Raw genomic sequence first — 20,823 nt, 5'->3', positions numbered from 1 at the left:
AGACCTCCAAGATCATCCAGTCCAACCTAAGAAGTATCACAGAACCCTGTGGGAACCGAGGGAGTCAGCTAGAGCACACCCCTGTGTCCCCTTGACGCAGGGAGATGGAGGTTAGATACATAGTAAACAGGGATGCTCACCTCGTGCAATGTTTGTACAGAAGCACAGCAAACTCAGAACACAGAACTGAAAGCAGTCCGTGCCAGGGTAGCCAGCACCTCACTGTTACCCAATAAGAGTGTTAAACCCCAGTATTTTACCCCATCACTGTATTCCATAGCTTGTAGAGTTACCACCAGTTGTAGAAATGGCACATAAGAAGACTGCTGCTATAGCAATAAATGGCTTTGGCTTCAACTACTATATCCACACATTCTTGTGTTGCTGTTGCCTTGTCCCTCACTGATATATACAGCAACAGAACCCCAGCATGGCAGGGGCTCAAAAGGACTTCTGGGGATCACCTAATCCAACCTTCCTTCTAAAGCAGGGTCACATGCAGCAGGGTCCCCAAGATCACAATGTCCAGGTGGGTTTGGAATCTCTTCAGAGAAGGAGATTCCATGGCCTCTCTGGGAAGCCTGTTCCAGTCAGTGCTTGGTCAGTCTGAGGAAAGAAGCTTTTTTTCCTCAGGTTCAGACAAAACTTTCTGGGCTCAAATTTATGCTTATTGTTCCTTGTCCTGTTGCTGGGTACCACTGAAAAGGGTCTGGCCCCATCCACTTGCACCTCACCCTTTAGATATTGCTCCACACTGATGCGTTCTCTCTCAGTCCTGTTCTTCTCCAGGCTGAACAGCCCCAGGTCTCTCACCCTTGCCTCCTCACAGTGATGCTCCAGTTCCCTCAGCATCTATGTAGCCTCCACAGTAGTTCCCTGCCTCCCTTGATCTGGGAAGCCCAGAACTGGACCCAGTACTGAAGATGTGGCCTCACTAAGAGAGGCAGAAGAGCTTCCCACAACCTGCTGGCCACACACTTTTTAATGCACCCCAGGAGACCACTGGCCTCTTTGGTCACAAGAGCACACTGCTGGCTTCAAAACAACTGATAGAAGTATCTCAAGCAAGAAGAGCAGAGTGGTGAACCCACACAACAACAAACAAGCCAAATATGAGAGAAACAATAAAAGAGAAGTATTATGGGAAAGAAAAAAGCTCTGTATTACCTTTTGGCTAAGAGGTCTGAACAAAAGGAGTATATTAAGCAAAGTGGCTGCCAAGGTACTGATGAAGTCATTCAGAGAAGAATGATGTCTAAGTGGAAGGCATCATAACTGGATAAAATCCACAAGCATTGGTTAAAAATCCTTACCTATGCATTTCTTAGCTCAAAACACAGCTACAGGAAATGCTTCCAAAAGCATTTGGAGGGTTGCATCATGTTTATGAAAGAAAGGGGCGGGGGGGGGGGGAGTGGGGAAGGGAAAGAGATGGCATCATCATAAAAACCTTTCAGTGACTCATTGATGATCTGAGAGCTCCTTATTGAAACAATCAGTGAAACTCAGAGTATTTTGGTGATGGGGAGTATCTGGGAGATACCAGAACAAAATGAGAGGCTAGATGTGGTTTTGATAGTTTATACAACAGCTGCTGAGATCATGGCAGCATCAGCACAGGAAAGAAATGAAGCAGTTGGAGCTGGTCCAGAGGAGGCCACAAAAATTATTTGAGGGCTAGAGCATCTCTACTGTGAGGACAGGCTGAAAGAGTTGGGGTTGTTGAGCCTGTAGAAGGCTCCAGAAGACCTTATTGCAATATTTCAGTACTTAAGTGAGACTAGAAGAAAGCTGGGGACAATCTTTTCAGCAGGGCCTGTTGTGACAGGACAAGAGGTGATGGTTTTAAACTAAAAGATTAGATTTAGAGAGAAGGAAGAAATTTTAATGCTTAGGATAGTGAGATGTTGCCCAGACAACATCCCAAGATTCCCCATCCCTAAAACCATTCCAAGCAGACTGAATGGGGTCCTGAGCAACCTGATCTATTTGCAGACATACCTGTTGACTGCAGGGTGGGTTGGACTAGATCACCTTTAAAAGCCCATTCCAACCCAAAACTGATCTATGATTCTATGATCCATGTCATGAAATGGGAATCCAGAAGCATCTGGGACTGGGGAGGGAAGTGCATGAGCTAAGACACAGCAATAGATAAGGAGGTGGGAACACAGTGAATAACAGGGCAAGTGACTTACCACTCTTCCCCTGTTTTAACTTTGCTTTTATTTGCAAAGCTGAAGCATGCTGAGCAATGATATTTAGTGATGAAAAAGGAAAGTCTATCTCAAATTAAATGGTCAGGAGGAGACCAAAATCAATTTCCTAGTTAAAAGTGAAATTAGGTTTCTTTTGCTTTTTGGAAATTAAGATTTCATTTAGACAGAGGAACTCTGTATGTATTTTACACCAAAAAAAATCCTGCTGAAAGTATCACAGGAGATGGAAATAGGCAGTGGGGTGAGAGAATACATAACAGTACTGCTGAATCACAGAATTAGAATGTCAGGGGCTGGAAGGGACCTCAAAAGCTCATACAGTCCAATCCCCTTGCCAGAGCAGGATCACCTAGAACAGATCACACAGAAACCCATCCAGGCAGGTCTTGAATATCTCCAGAGAGGCAGACTCCACAACCCCCCTGGGCAGCCTGCTCCAGTGTTCACAGGGAACAAAAACTCCTCCTCACGTTTGCATGAAACATCCTATGCCTCAACTTCCACCCACTGCCCCTTGTCCTGTCATTGGAATGTTAGGAATCTTCCCAAACATCATGAATAAAAAAGGAAAGTACCTTTAAGAAGAAAGTCCTAAAGACATTTCAGCATTCCAAATACACTAAAGGTAACGAACGCAGATACTATCCACTGCAGCGACCCCAGGGAATTGTATGGCAGGAGGAAGCAGAAGACAGCACTGAGTCAAGCCAGAAACAGGAATAGGGATGTGAGAAAAGCCTGTTGTTGATCAGATGATGGAGGAAAAGGGCTGAGAATAGCCCAGGATGTTACGGAAGAGGAGCATATGGTGACAGTGAGCTACTTCAGAAAGCTACCACTGCCTAACTGGGTCTCGGGCAGCGCTCCAGGACTGCATGGGCAAGACGTTCCCTCTAAGTGTCAGCCTTCAGATAGACAGGATGCACAGCAGAGTGGATTGGGAAGAAGCTACGTGGCCTTTGGGCCACTTGTCTCCTGAGATCTAAAGAACTAGTTTGCCCACTGGCATACCTATAATGCATTTCTTGAGAGCTTTGTATGCAGTAAGTGCTGCTAAAGAGGAACTGCTTCTGGTACCTATTTGAACACAGCTTGAGGCAAGAATATTTTGAATTTCACCATTATTTTCCCCAGCAATGGCAACAGTGTTGCAAACAGTCTTATTTGGTGTGTATAACACTGTGTCTCTCCAACTTTTGGCTCATCTGTCCCTGTGTGACCTGCCAAAGACACAAACCTTCATGTTATCATCTACCGTGGCCTTGTAAAATTCGGACTCCCAGAGAAACCAGCACTCCTGGTATGGAAAACCAGATTACCTCTACTACTGCTACCACAACTTTTTATGCTACATCTTATAGAATCATAGAATCAAGCAAGTTGGAAGAGACCTCCAAGATCATCCAGTCCAATCTAGCACCCAGCCCTAGCAAATCAACTAGACCATGGCACTAAGTGCCTCAGCCAGGCTTTGCTTCAACACCTCCAGGCACAGTGACTCCAGCACCTCCCTGGGCAGCCCATTCCAATAGCAAACCACACTCTCTGTGAAGAACTTCCTCCTAACATCCAGCCTATACCTCTCCCAGCACAACTTGAGACTGTGTCCCCTTGTTCTGTTGCTGGTTGCGTGGGAGAAGAGACCAACTCTTCTGTGCCTCCAAATCAGCATGAATGATCCCATTCTGTCTGTCATCTCCCTGTTTTTCCCTAGCTTCCTTCCAACCTCTGCCTCTTACGGGGTAAAGTCTGCTTCCAAATTAAGGGTATGTTCATTATGACTTGCAATGCAGCAGAGAGACAGCAGAGTGACTTGTGCTTCCCTGCTCTGTGGGCTGCAGCAACCTAAGAAGCATAGAAACATTTAGGTGGGAAAAGACCTTTAAGATCATTGAGTCCAGCTGTTAACCCAGCACTACCACGGCACCACTAAACCACATCCCTCAGCACCACATATACACAACTTTTAAATCCCTTCAGGGATGTGGACTGCATCATTTCCCTGGGCAGCTTGTTCCAAGGTTTGACAACCATCCCTTTTGGGGAAGAAACAGCTCTTCTGGGGAAGCAGGGTAAACTCAGCCTGGATAGGGTTAGAAACTGGTGCAGCAGTGCCTTCTCAATGTTCACCTACTATTGGCCACCAAGCAGTATCTAGTAAACGTGGGTGTTAACAACAAGCACCACATTTGGCACTGTGGATGACACATTATTTTTGTATGGAATATAGACTGCAGACCTGCAACATGTCCATCAAGCACAACATCAACAAATAGCACTGAGAAAGCAGGACAACAGCTAAAACATCGAGCAACATCAACAAACAGCACTGAGAAAGCAGGACAACAGCTAAAACATCATGTAGACTTTAATCTTCTGTGTTAGGCTCCTATGTTATCTAAACAACATTGATGATCTCTTGGGTACAAAATGCTCCAAAAGTCTTGCACTGGACTCCTCATAACCCAAAAGCATGGAGGAATTAAATAGAGCTTGTCCTGATAAAACTGAGTCAGGCTTTGTACCAGTTGACTTGTAAGCAATGTTTGAGAGATTAAAATAAGACATAATTGCAGCAGCTCTCTAAATCTGACCAGGGCTCAGAGGATAAATGCCTTACCTCATTATGTTTAAATGCTCTATCTCACTCAATCTGGTTTAAAACAGAGCAGAGGCTGCAAGCTGCCAATCTGCTGTACTGGTAGGAGAACAGAACACTACTGCAGCTTGGGATGTGGGCTTTAGCAAAGAGCCACACTTAGCATTTGGATTGTACTGTCCCCTGCTCCTCAGTTTGCTCGCTTCCAAGGATGCTTCACCCAGTGTGACCATATGTCAGCTCCCACTGAAATGATCCTTCTCCTCAAGAGTGTTTCTGCCCCTGAAGTACAACGTTATTTATATATTACAAAGCACATTCCTGCTGCCTGGCATATGCTGGTGGCTCCCACTGTCACCACTGAGCAGCAGCACCAGCACCAGCCACAGCGGCGGCTTGCCTATCTGAAGTGTCCTCTCAGACAAGTCACACACACCTCATTTGACTCTCAAGGAGGTGGAAGCCCCACTCTTTGGAGAGACAGAGCTAGCTGAAGTCAAATCAAAGGTAGTTTTGCTCCACCAGGAAGACAGACTCTGAGGAGCCAGATTGAAACGGGACAGAAGCCTTAGACACAAGCCCCAGGATTGTTTCACAGCCTCTCTCTATTGTTTCTAAATTACCAACTCATTTAGGACACACGACAAAGGCAAGGAGACCTCCTGGGCAACGGTACAAGCAATATCAGTAGGCATTTCATGTAGGAGTTAGTCCAGGCTTGCATGTCAAATGTCCCACCTCACCCAGCAACACTGCTCTGCATGACCTTCCTGGTGATCACCTACCTCTTTTAACTTGTCCAGCTCATTTTGCAGCGTCTGCTTGGACACCTCCACCTCGATAATCTGCTGCCGAAGGACTTCGTTTTCATCTTCTGCTTTAACACGTTTCTCCTCCACGCTCTCCAACTCGTGGTGCAGTCTGACAGAAACATCTTTGGCTACCTGAGGAGAAGGGTACAAATGCATGAGGATGATCCATGAGAAGCAACAGCTACAGAATTATCTCCTAGAGCAGGAAGCACATTACTGCCCCAGACAGCCAAGGGATTCTTTAATTCGGTTATAAGACTGTTGATGAAGCACTCCAAGCCCTCCAAGCACCCAAATGAATATTTATTTCCAATAAAGAAATCCAAGATGAAAATCTATTTGATTACCTATCTCCAGATCTCTCCACATAATGCTAACCTGATACCAAGAACAGCAGGAGGAAATGGTGATGCTCGCACTCCCAGGCAGCCAGTGACAGATCAAGAGGACACAGTCTCAAGCTGTGCCAGGGCAGGTTTAGGCTGGATGTTAGGAAGTTCTTTCACAGAAAGAGTGATGGGCATTGGAATGAGCTGCTCAGGGAGGTGGTGGAGTCACCATTCCTGGAGGTGTTTAAAAGGACACTGGATGAGGCACTTAGCACCACGGTTCAGTTAATTAGAAGGTGTTAGGTGATAGGTTGGACTCAAGCTCTAAGGTCTTTCCAACCTGGTTAATTCTGTGATTCTGTGACTCAATGATCTTAAATATCTTTTCCAACCACAATGATTCTGTGATTCTATGGAACAAGTAGATACCAAAGTCACACATCAAAGCCACAGCATATCACATCAAGAAACAAAAGATGAGGAGTTGTCTTGCAAAGTTGACAGGTCATCGATCAAAGCTGCATCCACACAGCAGTCTCATCCTCCTAAATCTGCTGCTCCAGCAGCAATCACAACAGGGCAAGAGTAGTACAAAAGCACAGAGATGTTAGCTTAGGGTTACTGAGTCCAGCCTAACAAGAACAAAAATATTTACTCCAAACCCATTTGGAAAGGTGATTCATCAGGGAAAAAGATGAGCTGCTGAATTACAGCAAGTCAGCAAAAGCAAAGCAAACAAACTCAAACGCTTCAGTATCTCTTTCGCTCGAATCTGTGTACCAGACTTTTACTGAGCACAGTGTCATTTCTGGTAGGACAAGACCATCATTTGTGTTCTATCATAAAAGGTAAAACCAGTTCTGATATTTTCAGAGTTTGATGATTTGATGCATCACTTATGTCCACACTGGGAGCAAACCATTCCAGTTTCAGAAGAATTTTCATAGAATCATAGAATCAATCAGGTTGGAAGAGACCTCCAAGATCAGTCAGTCCAACCTATCCATCCAGTCCAGCCCTAGCCAGTCAACTAGACCATGGCACTAAGTGCCTCAGCCAGGCTTTGCTTCAACACCTCCAAGGCCGACACCTCCACCACCTCCCTGGGCAGCCCATTCCAGTGCAAATCACTCTTTCTGCCAACAACTTGGATGCTAACATCCAGCCTATACTTCCTCCGGTACAACTTGAGACTATGTTCCCTTGTTCTGTTGTTGGTTGCCTGGCAGAAGAGACCAACCCCCACCTGGCTAAAACCTCCCTTCAGGGAGTTGTAGACAGCAATGAGGTCACCCCTGAGCCTCCTCTTCTCCAAGCTAAACAACCACAGCTCCCTCAGCCTTTCCTCATGGGGTTTGTGTTCCAGGCCCCTCACCAGCTTTGTCGACCTTCTCTGGACACCTTCCAGCACCTCAACATCTCTCTTGAATTGAGGGGCTCAGAAATGGACACAGGACTCAAGGTGTGGCCTGACCAGTGCTGAGTACAGGGGCAGAATAACCTCCCTTGTCCTACTGGCCACACTGTTCCTGATCCAGGCCAGTATTTATATTATGTTTGCTTGGGTTTGGTTTTCTTTTTTATAAGTATAAAATGCTTCATGATTGCAGTGATAAGAAGAATTACAGAAGGTATTTTCAAAACAGCTACCAGACAGCAATATTAGGAGAGATCACTAAAGCTAGATAAGCATCAGGCCTATACAAGGCTTAGCTTTGATGGAAATACTTCTGAGAAACATGAAAGCTGCTTCAGTAGGAGCACAATTTTTAAAGGAACTTGGGGTTTTATGGGACTAGCATTTTCATTCTCTATCTGAAATACTAGAGCAGTCTGTTCCTGTTATGAGCAACTTATTAGGCACTATGAAATGCCACTCTGACTAGGTTTTTTTTGGCATAAGCAAGAAGAGAAAAGGAAAGAAACAAGATGAATTGAGGAGAGCAGATCAGATTTTGGCTACAGTTGTGCAAAGCTAAGGCTTGTGGTAAAGTCAGCAAAACAAACCCTTTTAAATCTTCCCAATGCATAAATGTAACTTGACTGCATCTCTTTCATTGTGAATCTAAGCACATGGGTTTTTTTTTTCCTCACTAAACACATCTTTCTGTGATAAGCTGCATATTTGCTCTCTGCTGCTGAGGGAGGAAATTGCTCCTGACATTTGGAGAACTATTGCCTGCTTCACATGTCAGCCTCCCTCCCGTCACAGAATGTCAGGGGCTGGAAGGGACCTCAAAAGCTAATCTAGTCCAGACCCCCTGCCGGAGCAGGATCACCTAGAACAGATCACACAGGAATGTGTCCAGGCAAGTCTTGAATATCTCCAGAGAGGGAGACTCCACAACTCCCCATGGCAGCCTGTTCCAGTGCTCTGTTACCCTCACAGGGGAAAAATTTCTCCTCATGTTTCCATGAAACTTCCTATGCCTCAACTTCTATCCATTTCCCCTTGCACTGTCATTGGGCATCACCCAGCAGAGCCTGGCTCCAGCCTCCTGGCACTCACCCTTAACACCTTTATAAACACTGATGAGGTCATTTGCCAGTCTCCTCCAAGCTGAAGAGCTCCAGCTCCCTCACTCTCTCCTTGTCAGAGAGATGTTCCATGCCCTTCATCATCTTTGTGGCTCAGTGCTGGACTCTCTGAAGCAGTCTTATGTCCCTCTTGAACTAGGGGGCCCAGAACTGGACACAGTACTCCAGATGCAGCCTCACCAGGGCAGAGTAGAGGGGCAGGAGAACCTCTCTCGACCTACTCACCACAGCCCAGAATGGCAGTGGCCTTCCTGACCACAAGAGCACACTGCTGGCTCGTGGTCAACCTCCCATCAACTAGGACCCCCAGATCCTTTTCCCCTTTGCTGCCTTCCAACAGGTCAGTCCAACTGCAGGCAGCCAAATCCCCATCTGCCCGAGTTCCCTGTGATTATGAATCTCTCACACACCTTTAAATCTTGTTCCAGGCTCCTGATGAGCTCTCCATCCACATGGCCTGTTTGTGCAACTTTCAAGCTCTTCTGCTCGGCTTTCCTGAGACGATACTGCAGAATGCGGCAGTTCTTGTTCGCCCGGTCCAGCTCTCGCCGCAGCTCCTGCAGCTGGTAAACATCTTCTTCTAAGTAGCTGTCACGCATTTCTTCCATCTCGGCCCGAAGCTCATCCAGCTCATCCTGTGAGAAGTCAGAGCAGTGCTCCATCAGAACTCCAAATCTCACCCACGGGAGCGAAATAGGAAACGAGCTCCCCAGGATACGGCACTAATGAGGGGAACCAGATTGCAACCTGCAGCTCCACAAGTCCGAGCAGTGTAAGCTGTATCCCAGCTTGTATTACACTGAGCTAAATTAATGAATCCTCCTTACATGTCTCGTAATTGCTTTAATAATTATAAGCAGACCAGATGCTTGTCCATCTCCTGAAACTAGCAACACCTTTAATTTTACCATCTCCAAGTGGTCCTGCTGCAGCAAGTTCAGAGAAGGTTACAAAGCTGATGTGAGGGATGGAACCACAGAAATCACAGAGTCATTCAGATTGGAAAAGACCCTTGAGATCACTGAGTCAAACCACTACCCCTACTCTGCAAAGTTTACCCCTAAAACCCTCCACTGTGAGGCAGGGTTGAGAAAGTTGGGGTTGTTCAGCCTGCAAAAGAGAAGGCTCCAGGGAGACCTTCTTCTGGCCTTTCAGTACTTAAAAGAGCTGGTAAGAAAGATGAGGACAGCCTTTCCAGCAGGGCTTGCTGTGACAGGACAAGGGGTGACAGCTTTAAACTAAAAGGAGATCTAGACTAGTAAGAAGGAAGAAATGTTTTATGTTGAGGGTGGCTAGATCCTGGCCTAGGTTGACCAGAAAAGGTGGTAAATGCTGAAAAAAGGCAAAAGCAAGGCAAAAGCAAGGCAAAAGCAAGGCAAAAGCAAGGCAAAAGCAAGGCAAAAGCAAGGCAAAAGCAAGGCAAAAGCAAGGCAAAAGCAAGGCAAAAGCAAGGCAAAAGCAAGGCAAAAGCAAGGCAAAAGCAAGGCAAAAGCAAGGCAAAAGCAAGGCAAAAGCAAGGCAAAAGCAAGGCAAAAGCAAGGCAAAAGCAAGGCAAAAGCAAGGCAAAAGCAAGGCAAAAGCAAGGCAAAAGCAAGGCAAAAGCAAGGCAAAAGCAAGGCAAAAGCAAGGCAAAAGCAAGGCAAAAGCAAGGCAAAAGCAAGGCAAAAGCAAGGCAAAAGCAAGGCAAAAGCAAGGCAAAAGCAAGGCAAAAGCAAGGCAAAAGCAAGGCAAAAGCAAGGCAAAAGCAAGGCAAAAGCAAGGCAAAAGCAAGGCAAAAGCAAGGCAAAAGCAAGGCAAAAGCAAGGCAAAAGCAAGGCAAGGCTGGACAGAGCTGTAAGCAACCTGATCTAGTTGAAAATGTCCCTGTTCGTAGAATTGTTCTAACTAAAATAAGTTTGCAAAGTTGTCACTGTCTGAACCAACTGCTTGCTTCATTTCGACTACAGTACACCTACTGAAACAAGTATCCCAGCACCACTGGATTCTGAGCCTATTGTGATGAAAAGCACCTCTTAAAAACGAAATTGTCCCCTGAATCTTTATGCCAAACCCCAAACATCTCCATGTGAAAATGCTGTCCCCAAAAAGCCTACCACTCTGCATGAGCTTAATGACAGATGGGATGGGTGTGGGAGAAACCTGAATTTCTGATCCAATAAGGGAACCACAGGGACAAAAGAAAACCTGTGCTTGTGAGAGTCACCTGGCCATGATGAACTCTCCCAAATCCACATTACAACCTGTACAGCACATGCTCTTTAAAGTCAGATTTAAAGATTTACAGCTGAACAGGATAAGCTCTATGATTCCCATTTGTTTAATCAGTGCATGACTGAAGTTCCAGAGCTAAAACCCTTATGAAGGTCTTCCAGGCACAGGTGTACAAGACATTAAACTGCTGCATTAGAGGAAAACTGTGACTCCACTTGAAAAAAAAAGCTGGGGGGTTGGGGGAGGGAGAAGAAGAAGAAAATGGGCCAGGAAGAGAACATTTGAAATGCCCCACTAATTTTAGGGTTGTTCCTTTAAAATTGCATTTGATATGCACACCTTTAAAAAGATTCAAGGAGAACTTGCACCAGGGCTAGCCGCACTGTCACCTCATTCCAGACCTCCAAATGACTCTTGAAATACCAAAGATGGCTGGAGACTATTTTACATTTAGATCAAGTGGAGAAGGCACTGCTATGCAGTTGGCTCCCCTGACAAATTCCACCTCCAGGCTGGACTACTACCCATGTCCAGTCCCTCCAGGAATAGGTCTGCCTACATCCTCCTGGCAGTCCTCTCAACCACTCCCCCTTCCCATGACATAACTGGTTGGATGGTTATGGGTTTTTTTCCCCCCCCATTATCCATCTTGCTCATTGAAGCTCTAATTACAAATGAGGGACAAATCTTCTCTTTGAGCACAGCCCAGAACAGAGGAAGACACAAACTTTTTTTAGCCTTGTTACCACCCTTATGTTAGAATTCACAATGCATAGAATGGTTTGGGTTGGAATAGATGAAAAATAGAATCAGAGAATGGGTAGGGTTGGAAGGGACCTCTAAAAGTACTTTAGTCCGACCCCCTCTGCAGTAAGCAGGGACATCCTCAACCAGATCAGGTTGCCCAGAGCCCTGTCAAGCCTCACTTGGAATATTTTCAGGGCCTCAAAGACCTCCCTGAGCAACCTGTTCCAGTGTTCCACCACCTTCATGGTAAAGGACTTGTTTCTAACATCCACTCTCAATCTACTCTTCTCTAGTTTGAAGTCATTGCCTCTTGTCCTATCACTACAGACCTTTGTAAACAGTCCCTCTCCATCCTTCTTGGTAGTTCCAAACCCTTTGCCATAGCAAGAACTTCTTTGGTTAGATCATACAATTGGTTTGGTTGAAAGAGACCTTTAAGATCATCAAATCCAACCATTAACCTTGCCCTGCAAAGCCAACTGCCAAGCACTGGGTTGCTCAAAGCAACAACTACAGCATTCCTCCTACCAAAATCCCATCTACTTTATAAAGCTTCCAGCATTTATACACCTACGTTTTAACTTCAGTTACTTGAGGCAGCTTAAGTCAAATTTTGGGTAAGCATAAGGCTTGTTATTTCAATTAACTGTTTGATATCATCTTCTGAATGCTAATAATTTGGTTGTAAACTGAGAATTTTGGAGCACAGATCCTCACAAAAGGAAAACATCTGCCACCATGAAATAAATGGGATCTGGTTTACAATGTGACATTTATATTTAATAACAAAGTGATAGGAGTTTTAATGTTATTGCCCATCTCAAACTTCCTTATCTGTAGCAGGGTTTGGAATCAGTCAATCTCATTGGCTTCTAAAGACAAATCACCCACAGGAGATGGCTTTAGAGCATTCATTACAATCAAATTTCAAAGTGAAACTCATTTTAACAACCCAATCTCCAAACCCCTCAGTAAAACTGAATATTCCCCAATCCCCTCAGTGGGCGTGGGCACTCTCCCAGCCTTCAGAGTCAACCTTAGAGGCTTGAATCCAACCAAAAGGTCTTTACTCCTGTCAAAGTTGTTCCTCAAAGAGTTACAAGCATTGGCATGAGCTGTATTTCAGGAGAAATGGTCTTTTGCTGCTAGGAAAAGTGAAGTCCTCTCAGCCTCCCTTAACAGCAGATCTCTGACTGCAAGTCTGTGCTTTATTGTGTTATGCTTGTCTTTGCTTTTGGTTATAAGCACACAAATTGCTCTCTCTAGCCCAACTTTTCAGATAAACTGAAAATCAAAATCTACAATCAAGAAATCTGCTTTAAAACCTTGCACAGATCTCCTCTAGGATAAGTTATTTATTTTTTTAATGAATTGGGCTACTTTTCCACACACTTAATTTTTGTCTACTCCCTCAACTTTCATCTAGAAACCAGACCCTTTGCATTTAGGAATACAGCATCTATTGGATGAGCTTCAGCATCTATTGGATGAGCTTCAAAGCACAGCAACATACATCCAAACACAACGAGGGTATGAACAATTTTGACCATCTAAGGAGGAGAAACTTTACCACACATGTTGCTTTTAGCTCTGTTACTGTAGAGCTTGGGGCTTGGATCTACAGAGTCTGCCCTGTCTGGGAAGGAAAAACCCAAGTGGGACAGACTAAGCCTTTTTTGAGTAGCAAGATTAAACTCTGGGTTTGTATATTAAGTATACACACAGAGGAATATGTCACCTCTGCAACACCAAAATACAGGAAAACAATATGTGGTTCAGATTTTGTATGGCCATTTCTGGAACACAGGAATAGTCTTTTTTCTAGGCAAAGACATTATCTTGCTCTTGATATGGGCCACAACATCAGCAGCAAAGGTGTAGGTGCTCCCAATTCATAGGAGCTTATTCTCCTTGGTAGGTACTTGTGATACTGGCATAGAGACTGAAACCTTGTGTTAGCATCTCCTAAATCTGAGCTGTTATGATGACACCTACAAAACCAGGACAGCTTAAACTCTCCTTCTAAAGTGATGTGCACACAGGAGACAGAGAAGAAGCTAAGTTGAAGACCCAGGGGAGTGGAAACTGCAACTCGAACTATGATGATCCTACTTCCTGAACAGACAATCCTACTGCTTTAGAGGAAAATATGTTAAGCCTTAGTAAAGTCAATGCAGTAATCTCAGAACCTTAAAAAAATCCCAAAGTCAGGCATTGTGAGTAAGAATTAAAGGTCTTTCAAGAGGTGAGACACTGGAATATACTGCCCAGAGAGTCTTGGAAGCACCAAGCCTGGAAGTGATCAGAGTCAGCATCTCAAGCAGCCTGGTCTAATGGGAAGAGTCCCTGCCCATGGCAGAGGGGCTGGAAGTGGATGATCCTTAAGGTCCTTTCCAACCCAAACCAGTGTGTGATTCTATGATTAGAGGTGTTGGGCTTCCTAACAGGGATTTTAACATTGCAAAACCAAAGAAAGAAGTCAGAATAGGCACTTACAAGAAATTAAAACAAACAAGTAATAAAGTGGTCATCCCTCATCTCAAAAAAAAAAGTAATAATGGAAAGCCTACTCCTTTCCTTAAACAGGGAGGACCTGTTCCAGCACCCCAAAGCAGCAATTAAAAGGTGAAGTGCTGGCCTAAGAAGCTTCTCTTTGCTAGAGGGGATGAGAGTTTCCTCTGGATCCCTTTTAATTTCATGGTAATGACTTTATTACCTTCAGCCAGAACAGCACCAGGCAGAGCCCTGGAAGAAGGAATGTTGTTCAGAAAAAAGCCAAACTGCTTCTCTTTCCAGATGCCACCCTGGTCATCAGGGAGAACAAATGGAAGCCATTTGGGGTCTAATAGGGGTAACTCATTTCAGATTTATGGGGTGGCTGCATGAACATACTTATACCCCTGCTGCATTTGCAGGGTTCTCCTAGACTTCAGTGCAAAAGCAACAGGATTCACTCTTTCCCTTTCAGTCTGGTGAACTGGCTGAAAGGGGAAAGCCCTCTCACAGTTTACATTGCTGCCTAGCCCAAATACATACTAATGGGGTCATTTCACATCTCTGCTGACTTGCCTGGCAGTAGAGATGCCATTGTGTCATTAATACCTTCACTGACGTCACGCTTGTTTGTTATTGATTTCAGGTATAATGAAGGGTAATTAGGGGTAAATTACAGGAATGTGCCTTTGTTTAGGACTCTTTGGGAAGGAAAAAAGAAAAAAAGAGAGAGAAAGAGAGTCAGGCCATGCAGCTCTTAGGCTAACCATATTCATGTGAGTCACTCCCACTGAAGCAACCAGGAATACTTGCACAACTGTGTCTGCTTGGCCAGTCTGGTTGAGATCCATAATGAGGTTTGAAAGTAAAATTTCCAACCACCCTCACCAACTGCACAATCATTCAGCCCACGGAGCACATGAGATCTGGATTCCTTCTGAAACTAGAGACTACAGACCTACCCTCCAAGCCTGCACCATAATGTGTTCCATTACTCTTGAGTCCTCTGGACAACTTTAAAGGATGGACATGTTTTGTTCAAGGGGCCAGACTAAATACAGCCCAAAGTAAGACCTTTAAACTGCATATAAAGACAGTCCTGGGCATCAGCCCAGCTGATCTACCCTGACTGAGATGAGAATTGCTAGCTAATACAGAAAAAAAACAAACTCTTAAGAGTGTTAATAAAAGGTAAAAACTAGAACCCAGACAGGAGTAAAACAAAAAAGGAATTCTGGAAATTGCCATTAGGAGGAAAATCACATAAAAAGATGTATGGAAATTGAATTAATTTAGAGCTATGGATATTAGCAAACGGAAAATCTTTAGGCTCCAGTGAATTAGAACACATCAGTCTCCAGAAGTTATATACTAGCTCAGAAACATCTGCAGGCTAGGAAGACAGAAACATTCCAGCCCAATAAACTCTACAGTACTTAAGAAAATCACACAATCCCACCATGGTAGGGATTGGAAGGGACTTCTGGTTGGACCTCCAGTCCAACCTCCCTCCCCCCCTACTAAAGCACGGTCACCCACAGCAGGTTGCCCAGGATTGCAACGTCCAGGTGGGTTTGGACTCTCTTCAGAGAAGATGACTCCACAGTCTCTCTGGGCAGCCTGCTCCAGCACCCTCAGAGGAAAGAAGCTTTTCCTTGTGTTCAGATAGAACCTCCTGGGCTCCAGTTTGTGCCCATTGCTCCTTGTCCTCTTGCTGGGCACCACTGAAGAGTCCTTTCCCACCCTCTTGACTCTTTAGATACTGATCATCAAGGAGGGATTCCCTCTGTCTGCTCTTCTCCAGGCTAAGCAGCCCCAGATCAACAGGGTCTCTCCCCATCACAGAAAGGCTCCAGTCCTCTCAGCATCTTTGCCTCCACTAGACTCTCTCCAGGAATTCTTTGTCCTGGCCCAGGAATCCAGACATGGCCTCACTAGGGCAGAGAAGTGTCCCTTGACATGCTAGCCACATTGTTCTTAACACATCCAATGCAAATGAAGGATAAAATTCAATTTATAGTAAAAAAAAGGAAGCTGACTATCTTCTAAACAGGTTCTTAAATAAACATCAAACCAAACAAGAGTGAGGAAGGGAGGGGAGAGGTTCTCCTCCCCCTCGACTCTGCCCTGGTAAGGCTGCATCTCAAATACTGTCTCTAGTTCTGGGTCACTCAGTTCAAAGACAGGGAACTGCTTGAAAGAGACACAGAAATGGTGAAAGGAGTGGAACATCTTCCTTATGAGGAGAGACTGAGGGAGCTGGGGCTCTGCTGCTTGGACAGGAGGAGACTGAGAGGTGACCTCATCCATGTTTATAAAGATATAAAGGGTGACTGCAAGGAGGATGAAGCCAGGCTCTGCTGGGTGATGCCCAGTGACAGGACAAGGGGCAATGGGTGGAAGCTGAGGTATAGGAAGCTTCATGTAAACATGAGGAAGAATTTTTTTCCCTGTGAGGGTGACAGGACTGGAACAGGCTGCCCAAGGGGGTTGTGGAGTCTCTCTCTGGAGATATTCAAGACCTGCCTGGATGTGCTCCTGTGCAATCCTGCTCTGGCAAGGGGGGTTGGACTCGATCTCCTTGGGTCCCTTCAAACTCCTAATATCCTGTGATCCATTCTAGGTGCTCCTGCTCTGGCAGGGGGGTTGAACTGGACAATCTTTCAAGGTCCCTTCCAGCCCGCAACATTGTGTGGTTGTGTGGTTCTGTGACAACAGTGAGTAGCTGCTCTTACACTGACAAATCCTGAACTTTATCAAAAGTCCTTGATAAATCCAGGATCCATGAGCTGTGATTTGCTGTAATCTCTAGGGTTTGTACTGAAAACTATCCCTGACTGCCTGTACATAGCAAATGCTGCTGCTCAGGAATAAACACAGCCCCCATAGCACTTCACAGCAGAGCTGCCATAGGGCTAAACACACTCTCAAAGGTTTGGGCTGGGGAGAAGGCACCACTCATTATTGTGGCCTCTTGCAACATGTGCTAAAGAACACAAAGCCCCTGGGATCCTAATTGTACTGGTTTGCTCTCAAATCAAACTCCAAGCTGTGCACTGATCTGACATAGTTTGCACCTGTGATCACCAAAACAAGATCACTGAAAAAAAAACCCACTGTGAGAACCTGTTGACTTTAGGGCTGGCTAAAGTTTGTAGGATCCAAGAGTGAAAGCAGTGCCTGGCAGCTTTCCTGCTTGCTTCCAGCGTTAGTCCCAGTATTGTTCCAACACATTTCCTCAACTAGGGTGGTTGAAGCCATTCAAAACAGTCATCTACATTCATAACAGGTTGCCCAGTGAGGTTACCAACTCCAGAACAATCCCAAGTCAGGTTGGACAGGTCTTTGAGCAACCTCATCTCGTTGCAGATGTCCCTGATGGCTGCTGGGGGTTGGACTAGATGACCTTTAAAGGTCCCTTCTAACCCAAACCATTGCATGATTCTGTGCTCTGACTGGTACAACATTGGCATCACCTATGGAGGGTCACCACAAAAAAAATTATAGTACCTGGGGCAGCATACAGCTAATCCCCTCCCGGCAGCAGCAGGTGGTGACAAGAACACAGCAGGGCAAGGGAGGGGATTCTCCCCCTCTACTCTGCTGAGACCCCACCTGGAGCACTGTGTTCAGTTCTGGAGCCCCTATTACTAGACAGGTATGGATGTGCTGGAGTGTGTCCAGAGAAGGGCCACAAGGAGATCAGAGGGATGGAGCAGCTCTCCTGAGGACAGGCTGAGAGTTGGGGCTGTTCAGTCTGGAGAAGAGGAGGCTCCAAGATGACCTTCTTGTGGCCTCCCAGTATCTTAAGGGGGCCTACAAAAAAAGCTGGGGAGGGACTTTTCAGGCTCTCAGGAAGTGACAGGACTAGGAGGAATGGAGCAAAGCTGGAAGTAGGGAGATTTAGGCTGGATGTGAGGAGGAAGTTTTTCAGCATGAGAGTGGTGAGAGCCTGGAATGGGTTGCCCAGGGAGATGGTTGAGGCCCCATCCCTGGAGGTGTTTAAGGCCAGGCTGGATGAGGCTGTGGGCAGCCTGATCTAGAGTAGGGTGTCCCTGCCCATGGCAGGGCGCTTGGAAGTAGATGATCCTTGTGGTCCCTTCCAACCCTGACCGATTCTCTGATCCTAGATGGGGCTCAGGAGGCACAGGCCTTGCTATTCTTCCCCCCTCTTGACAGCTGACCATCCCTGCAGCCATATGGGCCATGTGCCTGTAACAGGGTTATCACCTCTGCTGTCTGCAGTCACCAGGTGGGAAAAGGAGCATGTCAAGCAGATATGGGAGATGAGCTTTGCTTGGCTAACCCCAGTAGCCTTCACTAAATGGAATAAAATTGATCCCACCACTTCACAGACTCTGCAAAAACCCTTTGACATACAAAGCTCCTGCAGGTTGAGAAAAGAAGCAGTGAAATTAGTCCTCACGAATTCATCTCAGTCCTATAGACCTAAGACCTACAGTTACAAGGACACAAAGATCTACAGTTTCAAGGGAGTGGAGAAACACAGTGTAACCTCTTATGACAGGCACCCTGATTTTAACCACAAGTGAACGTCCTTTAGATGTATCAGAGAAGAATAAGGAGCCTGGAGTGGTTCCTTATTCAGTTTGCCTCCAGATATGTCACAGAAAAAATAATACAGAAAGATGAAAGAAAAATGATAGGAAGAAGATGATGATGATGATGATAAGCAACTCAAAGGCAGCTGAGAAATGATTTTCATGCTAGTCCATGCCATGGCAGCATTCCTGGTGTGTTTGAGCACCTCTCTGTGTTGAGACAAACACCAATAAAGCAAAGCAGAGCAAGCACCAGGGTTTTTTTTTTAAGGGCTGTACGAAGTTCACACCTTACAGAATCGCAGCATAAGGGGTTGGAAGGGAGCTCTGGGGATCATCTAGTCCAGCCCTCCATGCAGGAGGCTACTTTTACACCACAGCTGTGAAGAATGTGAAGAGAAAAGGGGCAGCTGTCACGACTCAAACACTGCTGCTGCTTCTGCTGAGCACCTGTGTGTCGTTAAGCCAGGCTGGATTAAACTGTGCCCAAAACCGAGCAAGAATACTTTCAATTGCTGAAATTCAGGCCTTATTCTTTAGGATCCCTCATCCTTTAGAGGGTTCTACACCACCAAGAGCATCTTGCAAAGCCTCCTGAGGATTTGCACAGCACATGACACACTTCTCCACGTGCTGGACACTTAAAAGTAATCCTGAAAACTGGCCACGTGTTTGGGAAGCATTTTGCTGCCGCTAATTGGACCAGCTGGCAACCACTGCAACTTCACCCTCCACCAGCTTTTACCAATGGCCTCGTCAGGAACCACACCATAATTGCTATCTTACACACCTGAAATGAGGATTTTAGACTGATTTGTGTTGGAAAGGTCCTTTAAAGGTCACGTAGTCCAACCCCCTGCAGTCAGCAGGGGTACATACAGCTAGATCAGGTTGCTCAGAGTCCTATCCAACCTGATCTGAAATGTTTACAAGGATTGGGCATCTACCAGCTCTCTGGGCCACCTGGGCCAGTGTTTTACCACTCCCAATGTAAAACATTTCCTCCTTCTCTCTAGCCTAAATCTACACTCTTTTAGTTTAAAACCATCACCCCTTGCCCTGTTGCAACAGACCCTGCTAAAAGGACTGTCCCCAGCTTTCCTAGAGGCCTCCTTTTAAGTACTGGGAGACCACAATAAGATCTCCCTGGAGCCTTCTCTTTTCCAGGCTGATCAAATTATGCAAGAAAGACAAGAAACTGAAAGCAATGAGCAACTGAAACCAAAAAGCACACACTTTTTGAACTCCTTCAGAGAAGGTGACTCCACAGCTTCCCTGGGCAGCTTGTTCCAATGCCTGACCCGTTCTAAGATGTCTGCAGCACCAACAACCTGCTCTGCAAAGGCTTTCATGGAGCATTCTGGAAGAATTTCTAGCACTTCTTGAGTAGAAACAAAACCAACAATTGTGTTTGCCTTGGTTGTTTTTTTTTTCCTGGTAGCTCTTTCATCTCAAGTAATCTTTAACATCAAATCTATGTGCATGTGCATATATAACACAGGATGTCAGGGGCTGAAAGGGACCCAAAGGGATCAAGTTCAACCCCCTTGCCAGAGCAGGACCATACAATGTAGCTCAGGTCACAGAGGAACACATCCAGACAGGCCTTGAAAGTCTCCAGAGGAGACTCCACAGCCTCTTTAGAGGCCCTGTTCCAGTAGTCTGTGACCCTTACAGTAAAGTTCTCTGTTGTGTTGAGGTGGAAAGTCTTGTGCTGCAACTTAAATTCATTGCTCCTTGTCCTATCACAGGGAGCAAGTGAGAAGATCTTGTAGCAAGTGAGGTTTATAATCTATGTCCCAGACACGTGAAACATTCATGAAAGATTCACAGAACACCAGGTTGGAAGGGACCTCAAGGATCATCCAGTCCAACCTTTCAGAATACAGTTTAAATGAGATGGCTCAGCACTGTCAAGCTGGGCCTTGAAACTGCCTAATGCAGGGGAATCCACCACCTCCCTTGGGAGTTTATTCCAGAGATCTTCCTGTGTGAACAATAAATATCCCTGAAGCAGGCTTTAAAATGATGCACATTTTCTGTTGCACTCCAGCTGCAGGGAGGGAAAAACGGAGTGAAAACTATGAAATTGGGCATATGGCCATGCTCAGGAAATTAACAGTTTCTGCTGGGATTTATCTCATCATTCGTCTATATACAGCTGACAGCTTCCCTGTTGGCCCTTAGCCCCCTCCAGTTAAAGGAGAAATGCAGCTTATTCCAACCCCAACCAAGAAAATCATGTTGTAGGCCAGCCTGTTAGCAAGGGGGTTGGACTAGATCATCCCCAGAGGTCCCTTCCAACCCCCACCA

General features: G+C 45.6%; 1 protein-coding gene across 9 annotated transcripts in view; it reads right to left on the bottom strand.

Annotated features, from left to right (window-relative positions):
* MTCL1 (microtubule crosslinking factor 1) overlaps nucleotides 1–20,823 on the bottom strand; it is a 136,849-nt gene that overhangs the window by 112,484 nt on the left and 3,542 nt on the right. For all 9 annotated transcript variants that reach the window (XM_064150192.1, XM_064150195.1, XM_064150196.1 and 6 more), the window contains exons 2-3: nucleotides 8,908–9,132; nucleotides 5,604–5,762 (exon numbers count right to left, since the gene is read on the bottom strand). In XM_064150192.1, the coding sequence (XP_064006262.1) occupies nucleotides 5,604–5,762; nucleotides 8,908–9,132 (384 nt within the window). The remainder of the gene's footprint in view (nucleotides 1–5,603; nucleotides 5,763–8,907; nucleotides 9,133–20,823) is intronic.

Source organism: Pogoniulus pusillus, chromosome 10 (genome assembly GCF_015220805.1).
Source record: "Pogoniulus pusillus isolate bPogPus1 chromosome 10, bPogPus1.pri, whole genome shotgun sequence".
In the NCBI taxonomy this organism is placed as follows: domain Eukaryota; kingdom Metazoa; phylum Chordata; class Aves; order Piciformes; family Lybiidae; genus Pogoniulus; species Pogoniulus pusillus.
This window is presented reverse-complemented; position numbering and strand designations above follow the sequence as displayed.